The sequence below is a fragment of the Mixophyes fleayi genome, chromosome 9 (assembly GCF_038048845.1).
Source record: "Mixophyes fleayi isolate aMixFle1 chromosome 9, aMixFle1.hap1, whole genome shotgun sequence".
Lineage (NCBI taxonomy): Eukaryota > Metazoa > Chordata > Amphibia > Anura > Limnodynastidae > Mixophyes > Mixophyes fleayi.
The window spans coordinates 128471426-128495947 of record NC_134410.1 but is presented as its reverse complement, the minus strand read 5'-3'; the positions used below and the strand labels follow the sequence as shown (position 1 = coordinate 128495947).

At 42.4% G+C, this 24522-nt stretch overlaps 1 protein-coding gene across 4 annotated transcripts in view; it reads left to right on the top strand.

Moving 5' to 3' along the window:
- VAV2 (vav guanine nucleotide exchange factor 2) overlaps positions 1-24522 on the top strand; it is a 157204-nt gene that overhangs the window by 79059 nt on the left and 53623 nt on the right. For all 4 annotated transcript variants that reach the window (XM_075185708.1, XM_075185709.1, XM_075185707.1 and 1 more), the window contains exon 3: positions 20520-20578. In XM_075185708.1, coding sequence (XP_075041809.1) covers positions 20520-20578 — 59 coding nt within the window. The remainder of the gene's footprint in view (positions 1-20519; positions 20579-24522) is intronic.

Below are 24522 nucleotides of genomic sequence, written 5' to 3'. Positions count from 1 at the left end.
CCATGGCACACCATTCATTATCACCATCGTTGTTGTTCTGCTGTTCTGTCAGAAACAAATAGATACTCTTCTGTGCTAGAGGAAATGGGCCATAAAAGGCGTTCTGTGATTTTATTTGTGTTCTGGAGACAATTAAATGATTTTGTCACCTTCCGGTGCCTTTTAATGTATCGCCCTCCTGCAGACTTCACTACGTATTGTGCTTTTCAGCCGTAACTTTATATAATCAGACAGAGAAAATAAGCTTTTTCCTGATCAGATAAAGACACTGTTAAAAGGCATAGATGGAAAAATAGCCGAGCATTTAATAAATTTGCAGGAGAGTGTGCTCATCAATATAAATCAGGAATCTTAAGGTGAGCACTCCCTTTAGAGGAGGTCTTAGGTGTACAACTCCTAGGAGGGGAATATGCAGACAGGTCTTTTATTGTTAAAATAAACCGTTTTTAATCAATAAATAAATAGTTTAAAATGAAGCGAGTAGTTCTGTAAATCAGGAAACCCATGATGCAATTATTTACAGGTATGTTTTCCCTTGGAATTAATTAGTAAAGTATTTATTTATATCATAATCATCATTTATTTTTAAAGCGCCACTAATTCTGCAGCGCTGTACAGAGAACACATTAGTCCCTGCCCCATTGGAGCTTACAGTCTAAATTCCCTAATATACAAACAGACGGAGAGAGAGAGAGACCAGGGTCAATTTTTCAGCAGCCAATTAACCTACTAGTATAATTTTGGAGTGTGGGAGAAAACCGGAGCACCCGGAGGAAACCCACGCAAACACAGGGAGAACATACAAACTCCACACAGATAAGGCCATGGTCGGGAATTGAACTCATGACCCCAGTGATGTGAGGCAGAAGTGCTAACCACTAAGCCATATATAAAGGAATTCTGTTCTACCTCTCCAGGAACAGGGCTTATATCCGTTCATCTGTCCTAATCAATACCATTTAGGCTCTCCGTGTACTCCTGCAGAGTCTCCTGTGGTGTTTTGTACTCACCGGAATTAATGCAACATTACCCGACCTGAAAATACTGATCTATGTGTCAATGAGGAAGACATTGTCAATAATCACAATCCTAATGCTGCAACATTTGTCCCAAATGTGCCTGTTCGTTGCCCAAACTGCCAGATTTGGTGACAGATTCCTTTATTCTCGATCTAGTTTAATTTTTCCTTTTTTTCAAATGTTCAAAAATGTTGAATAAAATAAATTAAAGTGTTTTTTTTTTTGGTTTTTTTTTTCCTGAACGAACTTCATCAATAGCTTTGTTTGAATAGCTACTGCTGCGTTTTTTAGAAATTAAAAAAACAATTTTATTTTCCGGTAGTATCCAAGCTTGTTCTTCATGTAAACTTCTGCAGTTTGGTCTATATAAAGTATCAAGGTACAGTTGTCAGTGTTACAAAATATCAGAACGTATCACAGATTACAATTAGCGCTTTTTATAAGGTAATAGTTCGTACACCGCTGGCTAAGAACATTACACACGGTTTGACTATCCTGAATCCGTGAGCTGAACCAACATTCATCCCATCTGTCCGCTATTATCTACGTGAACTACACACGTGGAAATCTAAATCTGGCAGGTGTTCATGGACGTATCCAGCGGCCTAATGTGACCCGAAAATAAAGTCTCTGACCCCAGTACACCTGAACGAGAGACGCTCACACCTTCTGCCTCCACACCCAACCCCCATATTCTAGTGATTGATGCTACTGAGAACCATCAGTGATACATGCGAGATCTGTTTTGTCGCAGTCAGATATTATTAATTCGGACCATTACCTTTGGAGAGAGCCGTCCATGCGCGGCGTGTGACTGATAGGATGGCTGATGTGCTCAGCAGACTCCGACAGGTCTGCGGTCTCCCTTTGGGGAGTCATCGGAGACCTTAACGGTTAGGATACAGTATCGGCTACATGTCGTATTACTGATACAGGACGTGTAAGACACAGGGTGGAGGTGTGTGAGGAGCGTTCAATCATCATACCAGGGACGTGAGAGAGGGAGATCTGGGAATTATTAGGTGACTTTATAACAGACAATTTCTGCAGTAAACTCACATTGACAAACATGTAATTCTTGTAAAGCTGCGTCCCAATAATTTTTCCTGTGTGGGGTAAATGTTACATACTACGAGCTATCAGCAGCCGCATAGTTGCCCAATTTGGCCATGTATTTGGATGACCAAACTGGAGAGATCCTGTGGATTGGATTGGATTTTTAGGCAGTCCAGATTAACATATGACCAATCCTTGGTCATGATTGGTCTCTCACGATTTGTTGCATCTTTGTTCTAAAGCCAACAAACTGGCCATAAAAATCAATACTTGTCTGGACACTTTAAGAAGTCGACCGGTGGGCAGTCGATTAGTAAAACAATGGAGTTATAGTTGGTTATTGCCGCGATCTCCATGGCTGGTTCATAGAATTAGAAGCTTTTATCTGTATTATAGTAATATCTCTGAATACCTCTCATTTGTTTATATAACAGGTGTGATCATACAGCAGTTTATCCATTATATCAGCACACTAATCTCAACATCATCACTGTGGAATCACTGACCCACTTTGATCTTGGCTCATTCCCTAAAATCCACATAAACTGCGCTATGCGTTCGTGTGTATCCGAGATAGTACCTTAGCAGCTGGTCTGTCTGTGATCCCAGGAAGAGACTTTTGATCTCTAAACCTACCCACTGTGCAGTACCCTTTATTGCCTTAAGGTGTCGCTGATGACCAAACCTCTCCATAGGCAGCGACAGTTATTAGAATAATTTAATTAATGTAAACCTTGCCGACCTCCTCGTGTGTTAGATATTAAATTATGTAATGTAAATACCGTCACTCGGAGGGTCCCAACAGCAAAAATGTTTTATGTTTTATTTATTTTTCAACAGTTAAAAAAATAGTAACCTTTTATAAATTATATAAATGTCATCTATGTAAACTGTTCAACACATCTGTCAAATCACAGCAGAAATGTTCTAAAAACATTGTTGCGTTCAATGTTACACGGGCAGCGGGCAATGATCCGTTTTACACGTGAAGGGTGATAAATGTCTTCACAGGTCATAAACCTGGGAAAATGTATCCTGAGATCAATGATGGTTTATTCCTTTACGTGTTTCATTCATCTGTGTGTCCTTTTCATCTGCGTTAACTTTCCTCCGTTTTATTAACCTACAGTCTGTATAATAACAGTCAGTGTTAAATGTAATCACTATTTTTGTTTTGCGAATGAGCGTTTCCCCAGTTAAAGGCCGAAACATAACCTGAGAAGTAAAAAGGAAAAAAAAAAAAAAAAAAGCCAACTTACTGATGGAGGGAAAAATAATTAACTTTAACGAGGCACTGTCAAATCAATCGGAACAATACCCGGAAAGAAGAAAATTTGCATAAATGACGTTGGTTTTTAGGATTAAGCCTCAGTCTGACTAATTATACTAGGTATAGGTAATAATAAACAATCTAGGGCCTGATTTATTAAGGCACGCAAATCGAAAGTTATGTACGTTATTTTAAAAACGCACGTATCGGGTGTACGCACGTATCGGGTGTACGCACGTCCATATTCAACTAGAAGCGGATCTGAAGAGACGTCTGTTGCTGAATTCTGGTCTAGGTCCGCTCTGCTCTAACAGACAATACACTGCAGGATACGTCCAATGTGAAATATATAGAATGACAGAAAAAAACAAAAAACATACTCAATTATAGTCACGTGTTACTAAGATTGTCATTAATGAAAAAACATTAAAAAAAATCCTCCCCCCCCCCGCCCCAATCAGATATATTTATTAGGATGTTATTAATGTCTACTGTACATAAAATACATTGTTACAGTTGCTCCTGATACAAACACATGTTCTAGCAGCATACACAGCCGTCATCACTAGTAATCAGCACTTCTCTCTGCATGGTGCTCAGTGCTCGCCCCCCTCTGGGCTCTAGAGGGCGTAGGACCATAAAGGGCCAATTTTAATGCTTTAATTCATGGCTAAATGCACTATACACTTCCTGGATGTAGTAAGCAGCCTTATTGATACCATACTTACTGTTCTCTCTATTGATTCACTCATTTAACCTTCATGCTTAAAAACCATTTTAATGTTTCCACCTTCTAAACTCTTCACAACTTCTCACCGGTCTCCTCCGCCGGTGTCGCCTTCGTGCACAGACTCTCAGCGCTGTGGACGTGCGGTTACTGGGCATTTATCGGTGGAGTAAGAGGACGATGTACAAATATTAATATCTATGTCACATTTACTATCTGACGCTCTGCACATCTGTACGAAGAGACCTTGTTGTGTCCGGTTCATCTTTGTGAGATAATCTTGTATCAACGTTAAAGAAAACCGTAAGTTCTATTTATTTCCTGCAAAACTGGAGACGTTACAGTTCTCCCCAGTCACTAACGCTCTGACAAACCTGACAACTAGAGGTCAGCGCTGTAGTAAGATATATTTTATAATACAGAAATAAATACATTTAGAAGCTGGCAAGTCCTGTTTATCTAAATGTTTTTGAGTTTTTTTGATTGCCGCAATTTATCAAGCAAATCTCGCCGATACTCATCAGGGTTAACATACGCGGGCCAGTCTCTCAGGATAAGTGTGGGCCAACTAGCACAGATGTAACAGAACAAGTACCGCGCTGCGATACTTGTTAACTAGACTTCCCCACGTAAAGGCGCAGAGAAGCGGTCGCTGGCGAATCTCACCAGCCCTGCCGTCTCCAGCGGTTAAACAATTTTCTGCTGCCAGTGGGACTTTTTACGTTTTTTAATAAATCTTCCACTTAGTCCTTTTTTGGGTCTTGTGAGGCACGGAGACTGCAGTCGGACACACACGCGGTCTGATGGATATCTCCTTCCCATTTATCGCCAGTCCTTACTAACGTGATGGATCCTGTTTAGAAGTTGATTGTGATTGGCTGTTACTTTTTTGGTCTCCTACATTCTAGTATTTGTGGCCAATTAGATTTATCATGCCCATGGAAATTGCAGTGTGTATGAGCTACCATCAGACATGCTTGCACACCTGTGCGAAGGTGTCGGGCGGAGCTTATCCTCACCTGTTGTTGGCTGACCCGCTGCTTCAGTGTATTACACAGCAAGTACTCCCAGCGCTGCGTAATAATATCAGTCACTGCTTAATTATAGTTGTGGGTACAATACTGATTGAGAGAGAGAATATTGTATCACAGTTCCAGAAAAAAAAAGACATTGTCTATATAATGGAACAATAGCTGATCAGTAATTGTATTCATTTATAATGTAAACGGTTTCAGATTAGGGTTTAATATAAATATTTTAGGATTTTGTAAGTACTTTATTCTTTATCCCTGATCACAGCGGCTGTTTACGTCAGCAGCACATTTCAAAAACGTTTAAGCTATTTCTCCCTCTCTGAAACGGAGCCAAGTGCTACATTTACTCGTTGACTTAGTTCCTGAGCGGGGAACGTCCAGCTCTGTAATCTTCTCCCAGCCCCCCCCCCCCCGGGATGTTTGCAGAATCCCAGCATCCAGCCTGTAACAGAGGTGCCTTTAAAATGGGAAAAATGTAATCAAAGCCAATGCCAGCTATTTCTAGATATCCCCTTCCTGTCGTCCTCGGACCTCGCTGGGGCCGGTCGCTGATGTTACTCCTCACTTTACAGATCGGAATCAACATTATTTTTGGCAGCTATCTCTGGTTTTTCTTGTTTGGCCCTTTGTGCTGACGCTCTGTTTTCCTTTTTGTTATGACTTAGTGAGATGTTTTGCTGGAAGTCGGCTAATTAATTCACTTATTCTGGCCAGGGGCAGTACCAACAGGGCGTGCAGAGGCCACGGATGGGCCATGCCTGTAATTATGTATCTAACCTTGTATCTGACCTTATATTTACTTTTAGGCTCCCTGCAGTGTACTTTAGTATAGGCTACTAACATTTTATGTGTTAGGGAAGATGTCAAGCCCTTATCTGTAATCTTTTGTTCTGCTAAGCTTCACTGTTCATCATAACTATGTTACACAAAAAGCAGCTTGCGTTAGGGCTTTGGGGTCCTTTTAGTTGTACCCCCCCCCCCCCCTCCCTTGTTTCTACAGCAAATCCCATTTTCGTTTGTAAAATTTACAATCTCTTCTGTTACCGGCTTGGTTGTGTTAATCGCTCAGAGATTAAATAAGATTCTTTCATCCCTGGGGAGATGGGATGCATCAGCCCAGCAAGAGCTGAAGATTACAAGCTGCAAAGTGGCCGACCGTTTAAAACATAGGTTATTTCCACCCCAACTGTTCTCGCTGAGCAACGCTGAGCCTGAGCTATAATCTTTCACTGACCTCCTGCTTTAGTGGTAAAAGTTACAGCAGCAATCCCACATAAACATTTTTTTCCTTTAAATAGCAAGTTTTAAGCCTGCAAGCATTCTTCTTAGCTGTCCTCCTATAAAGCATTATCTCTTTTTCAAAATCTCTCTGGTGGGGAGGCAGCTATGGCTGCTAGTGACACTCACAACTCTCACCTGGAACGCATTTGTGACTTCTCAGTGCTGTGTAGGGAGCCTCTGTGGTCATGTGGCAGAAGGGAAAGAAGGAGGAGAAACATTTTCTAGTGCACAGTGGGGTGTTTCAAAGCCTCTCTGCTAACTACATCATGTGCCATCTGACTGTGGTTGCCATGGCAGTCACATCATCATCATCAACATTTATTTATATAGTGCCAGCAAATTCCGTAGTGCTTTACAATTGGGAAAAAACATTAATAAGACAATACTGGGTAATACATACAGACAGAGAGGTAAGAGAACCCTGCTCGCAAGCTTACAATCTATAGGACACATGACAATGTGCAAACCGTGCAGCCTGAAGAAACAAACCAAGGCAAAATGGTAAATACTAACGTTTTTCTTTCTAAAATCACGGCTCATTTTTGCATGGGCTTTATGCTTTAAGCTGTGTCTGTGTCATATTGATGAATATTCAGGATCTTAGTGGGGCGTTCAGGAAATTTTAAAGGTTCTGGGACAGATAGCTTCTTATTGGGCTCAACGGTTTTATTTAAAGGGGAACTATAACATTCTTCTGGCGTTCCAAGCAAGACCTCAAATATCAACTCCCGTTTTTGGAGTCTACGGAGTGTTATAGGTTAGCCCTCAGTGTTTTTAGAAGTGTTCAAAGGTTGTGCAATCAGTGTCTTTCCTAATAGAACCTCTGCTGACCCCCAAAATCAGGGATGTTTTATTTTCTTACATGATTGAATCAAAATGGATTTATTCTGAAGTAGTTACCATTCATTAAAATAAAATGCTGCGTACTGTCAGATTCTACTAAAGCTTTTCTGAATAAAAAGCAGACAATTATGTAAGTATTCAGTCTCGTTTGCAGATACAGCATAATAAACAGTGGTTCCCACCTGCGTGTGGTTCAAGTGTTTAACATGATTTTAAAATAAATCCAACTGTATTTGAGAAGTCCCCGTAGTTGGCTAGTGCATGTCAGAATTATTGCTTCATCATGAAGATCAGAGAATACTCAAAGCAAATCTGAAGAAAAAGGTTATTGAAAAGCCTCAATCAGAAGGATAGAAGTAGATTTCAAAGACTTTTAGTATCTTTGGAGCACTGTCAAGTCTGCCATAAAGAAATCGAGAGTATATGTCGCTACTGCGAATTTGTCTAAAGCAAAATTGAGCATCTTCTCAAATTAGAGAGCAAACTGGATGACGAAGGATCTAGAAAAATCTTACAGGAAAACCTGCTGCTACTCTGTATACAATGAGTCTCATGCAGGCTGATGGGAGTGGTTTATGCAAATGAGGGCGGTCTGTATTTAGCGCCTCCTACAGGTGAATACTGAGCATAAAACTAGTGGACGCCGACTATAATGAAAGGAAATATTTTTATGCTTTATAATTTGCATTATTTTCTGTTACCCCTACCCCTTCTTACTATTATCGCTAATTTGTCGTTCCACTTTATCCCCATCGAACGTCTGTAAAAATAAAATACTTGGGCTGGGTTGTGGTGGACCGATGGTCGTAAGACATTTTTGCAAAGGGATGACCAAAATCCAGGTGAAACCGAGAGTCCATATTGGTTCCTGGCGAGGAGTCGGAGCGTAATCTCCGCAGTGTTTTGTTGTTGTAAGATCATGCGAGTCTGGATAATTGCCAGGCAGGATCCTGAATGGACTCAAATCTATGTACACACAGATATGGGAAAGTGAATCTATAATTATCGGGTGCAGTGGGAATACGTGGGGGCCGGGCGTCTGTGAGAGGAAGCTGTACATCACAGGGGGTCATCCTCATCATCCTCATCGGTTGTTTATAACATCCCAGTGTTTGGACAGGTACAGAACTTGTGTTTATAGAAAAAAATAAATATGGGAGCTTGTGAGCCGGGAAATCTGCAAATTCAAAAACCAGGAACCACAGTGATGTCGAAAATAATTTGGTTTATGTATATTGTAATTCATAAATGCATAATCTACAATATGGACATATTCGCTTAATTATTATGACACAATCCCCACAGTGAAGTCACTTTCCCTACGTGTCCCTTGGTGGTCTCTCATGGGTCTACTTAAGACGTCTCAAGATTACTTAAGGAACGGTATTGGGCAACATTTAATGAGTTAATATTATAAGGAGATTGTACTTACTCTGGTTTCACCGTTCACCAAACCCGCTGGGGTCACCGATGGTTATAATAGTCCAGAGCAATGAGAATTATCTACTTTACAAGGTTTAAATTGAGAGTGCATAGTGTCTGGATGCCATGGGTTACAATACATCTGTGCCCACGGTTTAATATTAAGTATGTCCCTAATGTGCCTGTAATAACCTCACAACTGCGCTAAGCGTTGTGTTTATCAGTTTTCCCTTTTGCGTCGTGAATCGTCCAATGCTGACCGCTGCGTTTCTCCCTCTCTGAGTGGACAGGCGTCAGAATGTTTTTCCTGGTGTTTGTGAAATGAGCGCACGATTTGTAGTTTATGATGTGACCGAGGCGCTCAACGCCAGTCCTCGAGCTACCAGCAAGTCATGTTTTCAGGATTTCTGTCTGTAGATGTCAAGCATTCATTGCAGTATCTGTCTCTCTCCTGTGATGTCATCGCCAGGCTGCTTTTAGATCATGTTTGCACAAATCTAACAGTTGCAGAATAGGTAACACCAAATACATAGCAATGTCTGTTACCTAGAACAATGAAACTAAACGGTATTACTCCACAGCAGGTCAGGCGGTGATGTTTCTCTTATACTAAAGCTCAGTTACTTTGTTGTATTGTCTAATATGTAAGTTTTGGAATAATGGACATAATGTAACAACTCATTTAAAGTGTCTCTGAGTCCTGTTAACTAAGCTACTCTCTGCGTTTTCTTTGCGTTCTAGTAGCGGAGGGGTTAAAAGACTTTAATGTGACCCTCGTCCCCCCCCCCCCCTTATTTTTCTTTCGCTTTCAGAATTGCCCCCTCTTAACAAAGCTGCATCTTCCCCAGACAAACAGGGGCTTGTTCCTAACATAGCAGCAGCCAATTACAGAGGAGTGAAGGGTAATTACAGGGAGCTGCTTTCCTTACTAAATAAAAACTCAGAGTACAGAGGGAATATTTCAGGAGTGATCTCATCCCCAAGTCTAGTTGGGAGTTATATTACAGAACACTAATTATCATAACTAGAGACCTTCTCGTAGTGACCCGCAGGGGATTTGTTACTGTGCGAAAACTTCAATAATTGGATCGTATCCTTCATTACAAAGGTCAATGTTAGACCGGTCCTGATATCAGAACGTATAGTTTGTTTGCATAAAATATAATAACTGTCACACAGGTGAATTAAACAGGTATTTATGAGTAATTGTAACGCATGGAATAAATGCCAGAGGAAAATGTGGATTATGGTGAGACCTTATCCATTAACCCTGTGATGCTGAGATGCCCCTAGTCTCAGTCCTATATATATATCTCTCAAAATACAAAAAGACAGGGGCGCCACACATAGTGTAATAATATTTTTTCAAGTGGTAATAGAAATCCATGTAGTGCTCGTACCAAATATATATTTCAATAAAGCTTATCTGATGCACGTAGTGATATATATATATATAATTATACTTACACACGTTCATTAGACCTGTTCTTGCAGATTGCATGCACTGAACCGTGTCTAGGTAAGGAAGCCTCTGGCTGTCATAATGGAACAAGTCACCTGGATCCTCACTATATAAATACTGTACCAGTTCTCATCGTCCCTATCACAGCGTAACCTTTAAAAACTCGGATGCAGGCAGCCAACCCTGAGGGGCAGCGGCTCCTGCGCTTCCCGCTCGCAGATCCACGTGCGCAGTATATAAAGGGACACTGAACCTGGAATAAAAGATGCATTTACCAACAGACCTCTAGTAATAATCACAGTTCTCTGTGTTGAAGTTTCCATACCTTGACAGAATTTAAAATCTGTGTCACTCTTTGTAACTTTACTTGACTGTAAATTTTTTGTTTTAGTTTTTTATTGTAGTGATAAAAAAAAATGTTTATTGGTACAATTTTTAAAAAAAATGATAATGGCCCAGAGCATTAAGGGTTAACTTAGCGCTTCAGCAGACCGCTAACTGCAGAAATGCGCGTACGTAGAAAGCAAAAAAAAAAAAGATTATCTTCTCTGCACTTATGAAGAGGGAGAAATATATATATATAAATTTTCTATAGCTCTTAAAATGACGGTAATTTAAAATCTATATATTTAGTGGGTTTGTGAATACTGTATAAGGGAATGGCGTATTAGAGCCAATAGTCCACCCGCGTCTCTCCTGTGTTGGTGGAACTACAAGTCCCAGGTTAATACAGTTTTAATGGATGTATTTGTTTTTATTGAACTATTCATGTAACTTGGAGGGAATGTGTGTAAGCCTGTGATCACGGTGGTCTGTCTCATTACAATTGTATGTTCTGGACAGTTAGCCGAATACCTTGGCTTAGTATTATCCTGCAAAACTATCAGACACCCGGCTTCCAGGACGACAGCCAAGGGCTTTATCAGTGGGATTGAGGGGGAAAAAAAAATATCCTATTTTATGTTTACAATGAATCTAAGATCCGGCTTAACCCGGCCAGACCCCCACAATGGTGCGATAGCTGTAAACTGTGGTGTTTAGCCACAATCCCCCCGAGATGGGATCCGTCAATCAGTCTCTGGTCCAATTATCTGATCTTCCCGACAGCGACCTGTGGACAGAGCTGCTTCTCAGTCTTCTGAAAACGACTTTGCCGGCTGGGTTTTATTTTAATGTTTTTTCTTAGTTGAATTTCCCGTTTCATTTGGATTAAGTAAATTTATTTTATTTTTATGCCATGATTCTACGTTTTCAGATATTTGGAGGGTGATTTGTTGAGCTCTCTTCCTCTTCTATTCTAATCCGTTCTGCCAAAGACAAAATTGTTGTTATCTTGACTATGTAGACTTTGGGAGACGCAGTGCGACACTCTGCCGGCTACCTGGGTCATTTAATACGTATTATCTGTGTGAGTTTATGGCTCAGGACCCAACCTGATCAGGACTGGTGGATGATGACCACGGTCTGGCTGGATACGGTCATTGTCCATCTGACTAATTGCGCCCGCAGGTTTCGGTTATTCACCGGCATCAGAGGCGGAACTAGTGAGCTGTGGGCGCCGGTGCGGTGAGAAGGGAACCAGGGCCCCTGACCCTCTACATCTGCTATGCAGTGGGCCCTGTTATCTCCATGGGCCCCGGTGCACGACCCCTGCCGCTACAGTGGTAGTTCCGCCACTGGCCAGCATCTTAAAACAGATGAACAAGATGAAGAGATTGGAAACCCCTCCTAGACAAATCGGCCAATTATACAATCTTGTGTCTCGTGATCCCTTCACATCCAGTTACATGACTCCCTCTTCGTCAGCTAATGCCCGTTACTTCAGTCTTACTTGGTTGGTGAATACCGGATTTAAAGACCACGTACACCCATTGTTGGACTAACTGACATGCAGTGCATTGCTATTTCAGCTTGTCGATGCTTCTTAGCATCCCTTTTTCCATTTTTCTTTGACATAAGACTCACTGTTGGACACAAAGCCCCAAGTTGTGTCCGTAGCTGCTGTCACGAAGGAGACAAAGGAGGAACAAAGATGGCTACAGCAATGAGCTGTCTAGGTCCAGCGTCTGAACGAGCTCGCGGGGCAGCACGGTGGCTCAGTGGCTAGCACTTCTGCCTCACAGCGCTGGGGTTCAATTCCCAACCATGGCCTTATCTGTGTGGAGTTTGAATGTTCTCCCTGTGTTTGCGTGGGTTTCCTCCCGGGTGCTCCGGTTTCCTCCCACACTCCAAAAACATACTGGTAGGTTAATTGACTCCTATCAAAATTGACCCTAGTCTATCTCTCTGTATGTCTGTGTGTGCATGTTAGGAAATTTAGATTGTAAGCTTCAATGGGGCAGGGACTGATGTGAATGAGTTCTCTGTACAGCGCTGCGGAATTGGTGGCGCTATATAAATAAATGGTGATGATGATGATCCAGAAGATCGTCGAAACAACCCTGTCCTTGGTGAGTTCTCTGCAAAACCATGTAACCTCCCACTGCCTTCACACGTTTATATATTTTATATTTCTGAAAAGATCAATTATTGAGGAGGTAGAGAACAGAACTATTTTAAAGTGCAGCCATCACTAATTGCAGTCTGCAGTTCCGTGCCATCTCTTTGGCGGTATAATTCATATTTTATACCATATTGAAGAAAAAGAAGATTCCCTCGTATAACCTGCTTGTTCTTCCCTGGAGATGTCTGAGGAATTGTGATCTCTGTTTATCTAACTACACAACCTCCGAACGCTCACTCTTACAACAGAACATCTTCAGATCTCTCTCTAGACTGTAATTGGCAGTTACAGCTGACAGACTGGATGTTTTGTGATCAATCATCGCCGGTTATTTGGACATGAAACTCGTGGTTTACAGAGTTTTATAAATGACAGACATCATATACCAGAGCAGATTACCTCTCGCACAGTTTTCCGACTGCATTTATAGCTGGGAAATTCTACTTGTAATGTTCATTTTAGATTAATATTTCATGGTTGTTGAGATGCATTCGTCAAAATACCGAGATCTGAGGTTTTCTCACTAAAATCAGAATTTGTATCTAGTAAACTGGGGTCAGAACATGAAACACTATTTGCATACAGAAGAATAATTCAGGTAATGTCATATAATGTAATAATTCATGATAATTCCAGAGGGACGGGTAAGAGGTTCTATATTTGTATTTCCTTTGTGGTGCATTCATTGGCATGATAAACTCTGTAAAAGATGGGGATCATTGATCCCTCCGACAGATGGATTTTTGCATATACCAGTCGGATAACAAGGCATGTACATTACATGCACTGTGCTGTCAAACAAGCCACAGAACGCACCCGTGTGTCTGAAACTGTCAACAGTGACAATCGAAAGTTTATTGATGATTAGTGGCCAATCTCTTGAAATAATCTGTACTGCTGTGAGCATTCTGATCTGACTGGTTGTTGTTCTATCTCCACCCACTTCAAAACTCTGGACAGAGAGGCGTTAAGGGGTACATTTATCAAATACACCCCAAATCTCTCTTGTGGCCTGAGAACTCCAAAAACTGAGCATATTTGGATCGATGTTTGGCCAGCGTGTACATAGGTAAATATAAATGGTGCCCTCCTCTTCATTTATGAAATAGTGCCAAGTCAGTGACTAATGGCAAGCGACAGACATTCATCGAATTAAGGCAGTGTGCGAAGAGCAACTTAGGAATGCTTTTCTGAGTGAACAGCTCTTTTAAATATGGTGAATGCAAGACATTACATTTCACCACTGTCTACTACATATGGCTGTCTGTTAACTAATATATATAACATTCAGTCACGTTGCTACAGACTGGCGGATGTGAGAGGATAAACGTTTAAGAAAATGTTTCCAAGAAGACGACAGTAAATGTTCCCATTAGTAAATAAATCATATACTGTGATTAAAAGTAGATTTGCTTTCTGATGGCGTTGCTTCATGTTTATAATAAAGAGTTATAATGGTGCTCTGCTTCGGTCCCCTGGGGGAAGGGGGGGCTCACAATGTACTGCCGGACTCCATTGATATTCATCATTTGTATAAATCATACAGAGGTCTTCTTGGGCACGTCTGGGGCTCGTCCTGATCTCAGCAGAGCGTCTCCATTATCTGGAGAGTGTGAGACGATCAGGCCGCTCTCGGTGCAGCGCTGCCATCGCGGGGAGAGGTTTTGTAGACTAATGAAGTATTGATACCCCGCGGTCAGCTGGAAGCGGGGGGGGGGCCAGTGTCACTTCAAAGGTTTCCCCTTCTCTTTTCTCCGTCTCTGTTCCTCCTCTTACCCTCCCAGCCGCACTCTTTGCCAGAAATCAATATACATATTGGATGCTTCCTCGCAGCCAGCTGCCGAATCCATTTAATCCATCCTCACTCTGCGTCCTTCATTGCCGTAGTGAGCACAATGAGATCTTTAACCCTGTCCTTGCTGTGACAAGAGGACGGGCGGGTATTGAGTTTTACTGGCTGAGATTTCACCCCCTGTATGCCGAGAGGTGATATTCAGCAGAGGCAGCTGCCAGTGGAACCTTTTAAATGGTTTCCCAACCTTCAGACCCCTTCAACTTACTGATTTGCTCAAACCCTCCTGTGACTTTTACTAAGTACATTACTTTATCTTCCTGGCGTCCTGTCGGTGGTTTTATCAGACACAGTTGTGTGTTTGTTTCCTTTGTGTACAACACAAAGCTGCTGTCAGGATCACAGTGTACACAGCGTGGGGAGCACAACCCAGCTGTGTCTCGTCCAAGGGCAGCGCAGCGACTCTGCCTGATGATATAGAAGCATTTCTGCAAGGTATCGGTGGAAGCCAGCGAGCCGAGTGTTTAAAGTTTTAGTAAATGTTGCAGACGGACGTGTAAAGTTATCTGAGAGGGAAATAGATTTTTCTAGGTAGATGTTTTTGGATGGCAGGGTTACACAGAGCTAAATCTGACCAGCGTGGCATTTGTATGGTCTCCCCTGGGTGCTCTGGTTCTCTCCCACAATCCCAAAATATACTCTGCAGTTAATTGGCTTTTAACTAAATTGCCTCTAATCTGTGTGTGTATTTGTGGTTGGGAAATTATACTGAGGCGGAGACTGGTGTAAATAAATATTCTTTGTACAGCACTGCATAATATGTTGGTGCCATATGAATTAAAGGGGATAATACTTTTAGCATGTTCTATTTACTCTCTCTGTCATGCTCTCACTCTCCTTGACTCACTCTCTCCTCTCTCCCCCTCTCTCTCCTCTCTCTCTATCCCCTCCTGTCTCTCTCCTCTCTCTCTTCCTCTCTCGCTCTCTACCCCTCTCCTCTCTCTCTATCCCCTCCTGTCTCTCTCCTCTCTCTCTTCCTCTCTCGCTCTCTACCCCTCTCCTCTCTCTCTATCCCCTCCTGTCTCTCTCCCTCTCCCCTCTTGTCTATCTCTCTCTCTATCCCCTCCTGCCTCTCTCTCTCTCATGCACTCTCTTTCGCCTTCGCTCACTCACTCTCTTCCTTGCTGTCTTTCTCTCTCACACTCTCTGAAATTCTCTGCCTCCCTTCCACTTTTCTTTGTCTTCCTGTCTCTTGGTTTCCCCCTCGTGTTTCTCTCTCTCGTCCACGTCCAGGATTCCCATGGCTGTATATATTTATTAACATTTACTTATATAGCACCAGCATACTCCATAGCGCTTTACAATTGGGCTCAAACACTGTAATTAAAAAATTATTTTTGGGTTGTTGTTGTGGTTCTTGTTGTTGTTGTTGACCACAGTTACGATCTTCTCTTGTATTTCACTCCATAAAGACACCAGAGCATAAAGCGGAATCATTTGTTAAAGTAATAATTTCCCCCCGGAGGCCGGTAGCCCGCCCTGGATGTACGATACCGGTGTAGCTTTACAGTCCTCATTAATTGCGGCTGGAGAATGTCTCTGGATCTGTGTGTAATGCGACTGTGGATCTACATGTAATGCATCACGCTGGGATGGTCTCCGCTCAGCCAGATGCTCATCTAGTGGTTCTCTCATCTGTAAAGCCATCAGCAATGATCAGAGAGCTTTAACCTTATTACCCTGAGACATGGAAGCACTTGTTGTCTCCATACGTGTGTAACGGATGCGGAACGTGACGCGTGAGAGACGCCCCTTCGGGGCCAACGGTTTTACCTCCAAGGTCAGGAAAATGAACCTTCTGCAAGAACTCAGTTGCTGAATTATAACAAACGAAGAAAGTTCATGTTTCTTTGAGAGGGTTGTACTCTATTGACCGCGCTGAAAACAAAGATAATTATATAGTGGCTACAAATTAGCATTATGTATAAATTTCTGGCGGATTTCGTGATTTGTTGAAAAGAGGAAAAAAAGTCTGCTGTCCGTGGAGTGGAACCTTCAGACGACTTTCTCTGCTCAGGGGCATTGACCTGCTCGGAAAGCTTCTACACCTGGCAGGACTCTACCGGCTGCGGTAATTGCCCCTAAATCTTACGGTTGGACCGGTGTGTTATCCAGTCCCAATAATGCAGCTAGCCGGTTGTGACTTATCCCAAGGTAATGAAAATGAACATTTGTCGAACATTTTTTAAAAAAAATGCAGAAAGCTCGTCGCGAAGAGGCAGCAATGTGGTTGGCAAAAGTTGCACAGAAAGCAGAAAATAAAGTTGTCCAAAGGCGGACCTCCCCTTGCATATTTAAAGTTAACCATCATCATCATTTATTTATATAGCGCCACTAATTCTGCAGCGTTGTACAGAGAACTCACTCACCTCAGTCCCTGCCACATTGGGGCTTACAGTCTAAATTTCCTAACACACACACACACACACACACACACACGATTATTTTCTTCTAAATGTTTCCCTGTTGGTTTGCAGCCGGCTTTGTACTGCAGAGGTTCTATAACAGTCTGTTAATTCGTACTCTTATAATTAACAGGTGTCGGCCCTGAAACCACTAACCATTTAGTGGGTGATACTTGTGACATCACTGCAGTTGAAACAGGAGTAACTGATCTTATAACTGATAATATCTTAAAAATCTATAAATTTTTATAAACTAGACTGAACGTATTTGCACTCTTTAGGCCTGTTCCTCGGGACACAACCTGCACACAACTTGTGTTTCAAAAACGGACGCGGAACTTGAGTGGATTTCCGACCGTATTCAAATATAAGCGGATCTCAGCACGTGTTACCATTTGAATCTGGGTATAAATGCGCTCTACTAAACGTTACTTTCTGTATGTACACAGAAGTGACTGCAGGATACGCAGGTGAATTTGCGCAAAATAAAATATCAGAATGCATGCACAAAACATATTTTATTAAACTAACTTATATTACTATAATCATTAATATAATATTTGTACTTTTTTTTTTAACAATAAATACATGAAACAGAATGTTCTTAATGCGTATTGTACATACAATGCGTTTCTAGAGTGTCTTACTTGTATACACTTGTTCTATGCTCTCTAGTGGCACACATACGTGCAGTTTATAATACAAAGACTGTGCTGTGACAATCATCACTATCAGTCGGCCCTTAGACCTGCCACGTAGCTGGTTCAAATGTTGTCGACCACCTCTACACTGGCACGCCCTTACCGTACAGTGCCCGCTCCTTCTCTCCTCCGTTCTGCCGTTCAGTCGTAGGCAGCCATAAGTATCGTTCGTAATCTGGCACTAATTGCATGCAATTACGTTCATTCCGTTCCTGAGCTATTTCACGCAGGTGGCTCAGTGGTTAGCACTTCTGCCTCACAGCACTGAGGTCATGAGTTCAATTCCCAACCATGGCCTTATCTGTGTGGAGTTTGTATGTTCTCCCTGTGTTTGCGTGGGTTTCCTCCGGGTGCTCCGGTTACCTCCCACACTCCAAAAACATACTAGTAGGTTAATTGGCTGCTATCAAAATTGAGCCTAGTCTGTCTGTGTATGTATGTGTGTTAGGAAATTTAGACTGTAAGCCCCAATCGGGCAGGGACTGATGTGAATGAGTTCTCTGTACAGCGCTGCGGAATCAGTGGCGCTATATAAATAAGTGATGATACGGCGCACAAAGGGACTTGCACCCGAAGATGAATCGAGTCCTTTGTGACTTACAGTTAACTGTACCAAGGATTTCCTGTTAAACGAGTTCAGTTTGTGAGACCGAAACCCTCATCTTTAATGTCTCTCTGCGTGGGGGGGGGATCTTTTTATCTCCCACAACTTGTGTTTTGCAATTGAAGTGTTGAGTAATAAAGTCTGAGGAGTCCTCATGTATAATGTATACCCACCTCGCCCCAGAGGTCGGCCACCCTCAGCCCTGAGATGTTTGTCTTCCAAGACACCCAGCTAAGAAGCTGCCTTTGATGTGATCTCTCTTCTTGATAATAGATGAGCTTTCATCCTGGTATTTATTCCAGTGCTCAGCAACGAGGGCTCGGAAATCCTAAATGATGACTTAATCGGGCGCAACAGATGGATAGAAAGGGGATTAATGTTTATTTTTCATCTGTGTTACATTGATTCCTATCACTGCTGTGTCGGTTATAGATACAACTTGACACTGTTACAGGGTGGATAGAAGGAAGTGTTACATTGTGTCTACGCAGGTGTATAACACAAGAACACCCATCACTAAACCTTAAAGTATCGTCAAGTAACTAATTAGTTCAAACTAAAGATTCCCTGCAGTCTTGTTGTTGTTACACTAATTGTACGTCTAGAATGATGATATCTAAAAATGAACTTTGACTCTAAATCTACATATTCTCACTATCCTCGGATTTCATTTTTCTTTTTTGCTTAATGAGCTCGTTAGCGGTGTTGGCGCACAATAATTAATGAGCGTTTCCCACCCACCACGGATTAATGTGCTGATGAGGCGCGATGGAGGTGTTGGTGGAAGACCAGCAGTGAGCTGAGTGTGTAATGTCCTGCAATCTATTATCTCTGCCAGATGTAAATAAAAATATATATAGCCTGTTTGTTTTCTGTAACCCCTCCATATCCAGCTTCTGCACAGGGCAGAGTATGGTGGGCACACAGTTTGATTACGAGGTTGTTATGGTGAGCACCGGACAATGGTGGTATAAGTATATTATACTGAGTATGGGTGAGCTTATTCATGGTCACAGTCCTGCGCCAACGACACTATTAACTTTTCCATCATATTATGGCCTGTTGTCTATCCCTCTACCGTGTACAAAAAAGTGGTCCTCCATACTGAAGGTTGACTGTATTGCACTAGGAATCGGCCACTTCCCTTGATATATCTATGAGGTCACTGGCTCCTAGTGAAGGGATAGGTTGCATTCTCAGTGATATCACTGGTTTCTAGTGAAGGGATAGGCTGCATTCTGAGTGATGTCACTGGTTCCTAGTGATGTGATTGGCTGCACTCTCAGTGATGTCACTGGCTCCTGATGATGTGATTGGCTGCATTCTTATGAATATTTATTTAACTCTACAATGCCATCACTGTGCTTAGGTGACATGGGCAATTTATTGTCCCATTTAATAATTTGTACACATTGGTTTTCTTCATTAAAACTTTATTTTCACCATAACAGGTTGATGTACACAGGTTACCAATTAAACAATAGAATATTAATAATTAAGCATTGTTGTGTCCTTCCTAATGAACCTGATGTTATATAGCTCTTGTACCGTGTCCTTAGACCTTCTCTATCCACTCAATAAGTAGCCGGTTAATGGATTATAGTTGGACAGTTAGGTTCCCAATGTCGTCTTATGTACATTGTGTGGGGTTTGTGTCTCACTGGTCTGGTTGTGTTTATTGTAAATCTTGGTTAGTGTTTCCCCCTGCACAGAACTCCGCTTCCTGCAGTGAGGTCCGGCTGTGTGACTGTAGGATCCATGTAATTATGGACTGAAATTAAGAGTCTCGTAAATCTCTACAGACCTAGAATCATTGGGGTGGAGAACACTATGATATATTTAGTTTGTTTTTTATGGATCTCTATCTTCTTACTGACAGGCAGCAAATAGATTATTATTATTATTTTGTTTTATTTACTGTTAGCGAATTTACTGACAGCTGGTGACTTCGGCCTCTGGGCCCGGAGATAATGGGGCTGAGTGTGTTTGTGTCCGATCTCAGCTGACCGTGGCTCATCCAATCAGCTGACACCCAACGAAGCGACGGTCCATGGAAGAATAGGAAAATGTTCTTTAAAATGAGAATAATAGAACAACTTTACACCATATTCTGTTTTTAAGTATCATCATCATCACCATTTATTTATATAGTGCCAGTGATTCTGCAGCGCTGTATTTGGGGGGAGGTGGCACTTGGATTAGTTGGAGGGGTCTGAACCAGATAAAAAGTGATTGCAGACTGGTATTATCTATTATTGATCTGACCTTTCCATGATGTGATTCTCCGTCTCACCTCTCTCCTCGCTCCATACTTACACTCTCTCTGTTTTTATCTTTCAGGTGATCTCTGCGTTGTCCAAACTCTCCTATGAGGTCATTGCACAGAACAAGGGAATCCGGTAATCCTCTTTTTATCTTAAATATCACTGTTTAATGTTGTCAGATTTCATTGTCACGGACTGAATTATCTCCAGTGACTGCATTTTACTGAAAAATTAACTACTTTTTCTACCCTACTGATTGTACGTAAAGTTGTTTATCATTGTTCCCAATATGTATAATAAGCAGAAATATTGATTCTGTCAATTATTTATTTGTTTAAGAGCAGAAATAAGGATTAACTCGAGTGAACGCCCATTAGGGCTGCAGTATGTCGTTTGTAGCTTGCTGTATACAGACTATAATAGGACGACTAAGGCAGCTGTATTAGGCACCAAGTTTTGGAGGTAGGAAAATAAAGGTATAGGTCATTGTACGGCCTCTTCTAGAATACTGTGTACAGTTCTGGAGGCCGTATCTCCAGAAGGATATAAATACATTACAGACTGTACAAAGAAGGGCAACAAACATGGTGCATGGCCTACAGCACAAAACTTACCCGGAAAGACTAAAAGATCTTATTATGTATGTATAGTTTTTAGCAGAGAAGGGAACGGGGGACATGATAGAAACTTTCATATATATCAAGGGTTATAACAAGGTACAGGAGGGAAACATTCTACAAAGGAAGAGAAGTATTAGAACACGAGGACATGAACTGACACTGGGGGAAGTAGGTTCAGAGGAAACTACTTCACAGAAAGGGTAGTGGGTAAGTGGAATAGCCTCCCGTCAGAGGTGGTAGAGGATAATACAGTACAGCAATTTAAACATGCTTGGGATAGACATAAGGATATTCTTATAAAGAACTAAGGATCAAACAGGGTTTGAGGTTACCATAGGTGTAAATATGCACAGACTAGATGGGCCAAGCGGTTCTTATCTGCCGTCATATGTTTCTATGAAGGTAGTTTAAAATATGCCAATTTTCTTGATGCAAAAGTCTAAATTATTGGTATCTACTTTGTTGGTAAATGTAATAATGATTGAAAATGACAACATTTGTATTTTGAAGTTAACAGAACTCCTTAATGAATGTTTATGGTGGTTTGTTCAAGGGGGGTGTAAAGTTTCGTCCCCCCTGTGATCTGAACGTATTCTGTCTTCTGCCTGAATTTACGTTCATCATACAGAAGATATAAGGACATGTGCTGGACTCTTGTAGTGACTCTGTGGAAACGCTACAACCGTCACTCCCAGATCCATAAAACCAGAGAACAGAACAACCTTTTCTCTCCTCCCACCCTCCTCGACCAGGTGAAGAGGCTTCGTAATGTCCCCTGGACCTTCCGAGTCATCTCCCCATGTCTAGAGTCACGTTGTGCACTCTGGGATTATATTATTCTCCATCTTTACATTGTCTACCAACCAAGCAGCTTGCCATCTGTAATCCTCTTTAACGCTTTAGAACTGAAGCGTTGTATATAGGACGTCACTGTGTGTGGTTCAGTCCTCGTTCTGCTCCCACAAGTCAATGTCAGACGTGACGTCTCCCAAACGCAGACCGCGCCCGTCTGTTTACACATTGGTGTCTGGCACCTAATCCGCAGCGATGCTGATGAGGACCTCTCCGTCCTTATTACTGAGCAGAGCTGTAGTTATTTGTGTTGAACCTTTATAACTATTGGGAACCTGCACAGACACGAACAACAAAATGTATTTATCCTGCGATGTCATCTTCCATTTAGCCTCCGATAAGAAATAGAATCCAACAGGGTAAAAGCTCTTTCTGCCCTATTGCAGGGTTATCAGTGCAGAGCCACCTACTCAGGATTACCTCTAATCCCATTACGTTCTGGCTCGTGTACCCAAAGTGCCGTCAGTGCAAACAAAATGTCCTTATGTCTCGTCCAAATTTCTTCATCAATCGCTGTCTTTCAGCATCACTTTTACTCACAGGAACATTTGATGATCCAAAGAACAACAATCTACAGAATCGGATATTCAGTTTTACGTCACCCGATTCTTCCCTGTGATGTATATAAAACTGGGATAATGGCAACTGGAAATATAGTTTCAACTTTTGATTCTGTGCAAATTAATTTACTAACGACCAACTCTTGTTTTCTCAAGCGTTGCGGATAACAGCGTCTTACCGTCGCCAATCGCCTCCCTCCGTCACTCCAAGAAGGAAATGAACCTGACTCTGTGCCCGCCCGCATCCGTGATGCTCTGCACATTAATATGGGAACAGAGCAATGCTCTGCACAAAACAATTTGCACATTTTAGGCAGAGAAAACTTGTCCCTGATGTGATGATTACAGCACGATACATCTTTGGTAAATATGCTCTTCCGCTCTCATCACTTTCTCCCATTCCCAGTTACAGGACTTTTTTCGGGCTGCACAATAAGACTTTCCTCTAGTCTTCAAACCTTCAAGCGTTCTCTGAAAACCCACCTCTTCAGGCAAGCTTATAATATTCCTCAACCAGCATCTTAATCTCCCTAGGTTACCCTATTACCACCCTCTACACAGCTAACACAAGACAACAACCCTCTGATCAACATTGCCACACACACAGCCCACTCAGTACATTTACCTTTGCATTCTAGCTGGTCCATTGTGCAATATGATGTAGCACATGACCTTGTGTTTCAAACTCCCATTGTCCTATAGATTGTAAGCTTGTGAGCAGGGTTCTCTTACCTCTCTGTCTGTATGTATTACCCAGTATTGTTTTATTAATGTTTGTGTCACGAGCCGCGGCGGTACTCACAGCCGCCGCGGCTCGCTTCCCATGTGCCCCAGCATCCCGGCCGTCACCTTGACGACCGGGACGTCATTTCCTCCTCCTGTCCGGCCGTCACCAGGGCAATGGCCGGACGCTAGTTCATTAGCGCTGCGTCCCGGCGGTGCTGGTAGCCGGGCGCATGCGCATTAATAGCCAGTCTATAGGGCTGATTATCAGGCATTAGCCTGCAACTGGGTAGCTCAGGGACAAGCCCTGATTGGCCCTGCTGGATACTTGTAATTACTCTGCAGGAGTGTCTTCCACTGCCGATTGGTCCTTGTCTGTATTTAAGGCAATGAGGTCTGCTGCCTCATTGCCGGTTATAGCTTCTGTGCTCCAGTCTGCTGACCTGCTAGTTCCTGATCCTGTATCCTGATATCTCTATTTGACTCCCCGTGTATGACCCTTGGCTTGAATTGGACTTCGCTTGTGTTTCCTGTGACCCTGATCCCGAACCTGTCTACCCGTTCTGCTATCTGCCTGTGACCCCTGACCTCAGCTTTTCCATCGATACTGTTGTCTGCTGCCGGCCTTGACCTCTGCGTGGACCTGACTCTTCTTGCCTGGGTTCTCCCCAGCCGGTACGCACTTCACGACCCTCTGCCAGTCTGCGGCCCAGTCTGTCCTCACCATCAGGGGCTCCAGTGAACACCTGACTGGCAGAGTAGATTCCGGGTTGTGTTGTGCCGGTTGGAGGGGTTCCTAACAGTATGTTTCCAATTGTAAAGCACTACGGAATTTGTTGGCGCTATATAAATTAATGATGATGATATGACTTCTAGGGGTTTACTTTAGTTATTTATTTTTTGCAACAAGCACCAGTTACACTTGCCCCCATACCTGTAGATCTGTGCTCCAAAAATTGCCTCCCACCCCCTGGTCACATGACGGATGGTGACCATTGAACAAACCATCTGATTCCAGCAAATTGTTGTCATCCCAGTACCTGCGCCCCGGTATCTCCTACGTGTGTGGGGTCATTGAGAGTTTACATACCTGCGGTCTAGAGGCTGCATCTCCGTTCTCCTTTCCATGTGTTACGTGTGGAACCCCTCGAGCGGAACACAAGTTAACTGGATTTGAGTTACCAGTTCCCGCATTGTTTCAGGTCACAAGTTTCCGAAAGTAAGTTCGAGAGTAGACGTGACTGATCACAGCAGTGGTAATTACCCGTGACACACTTCCAAGCGTATAAAGCAAACTGCGCCGTTCTGTGCGTCCTGTAACCTG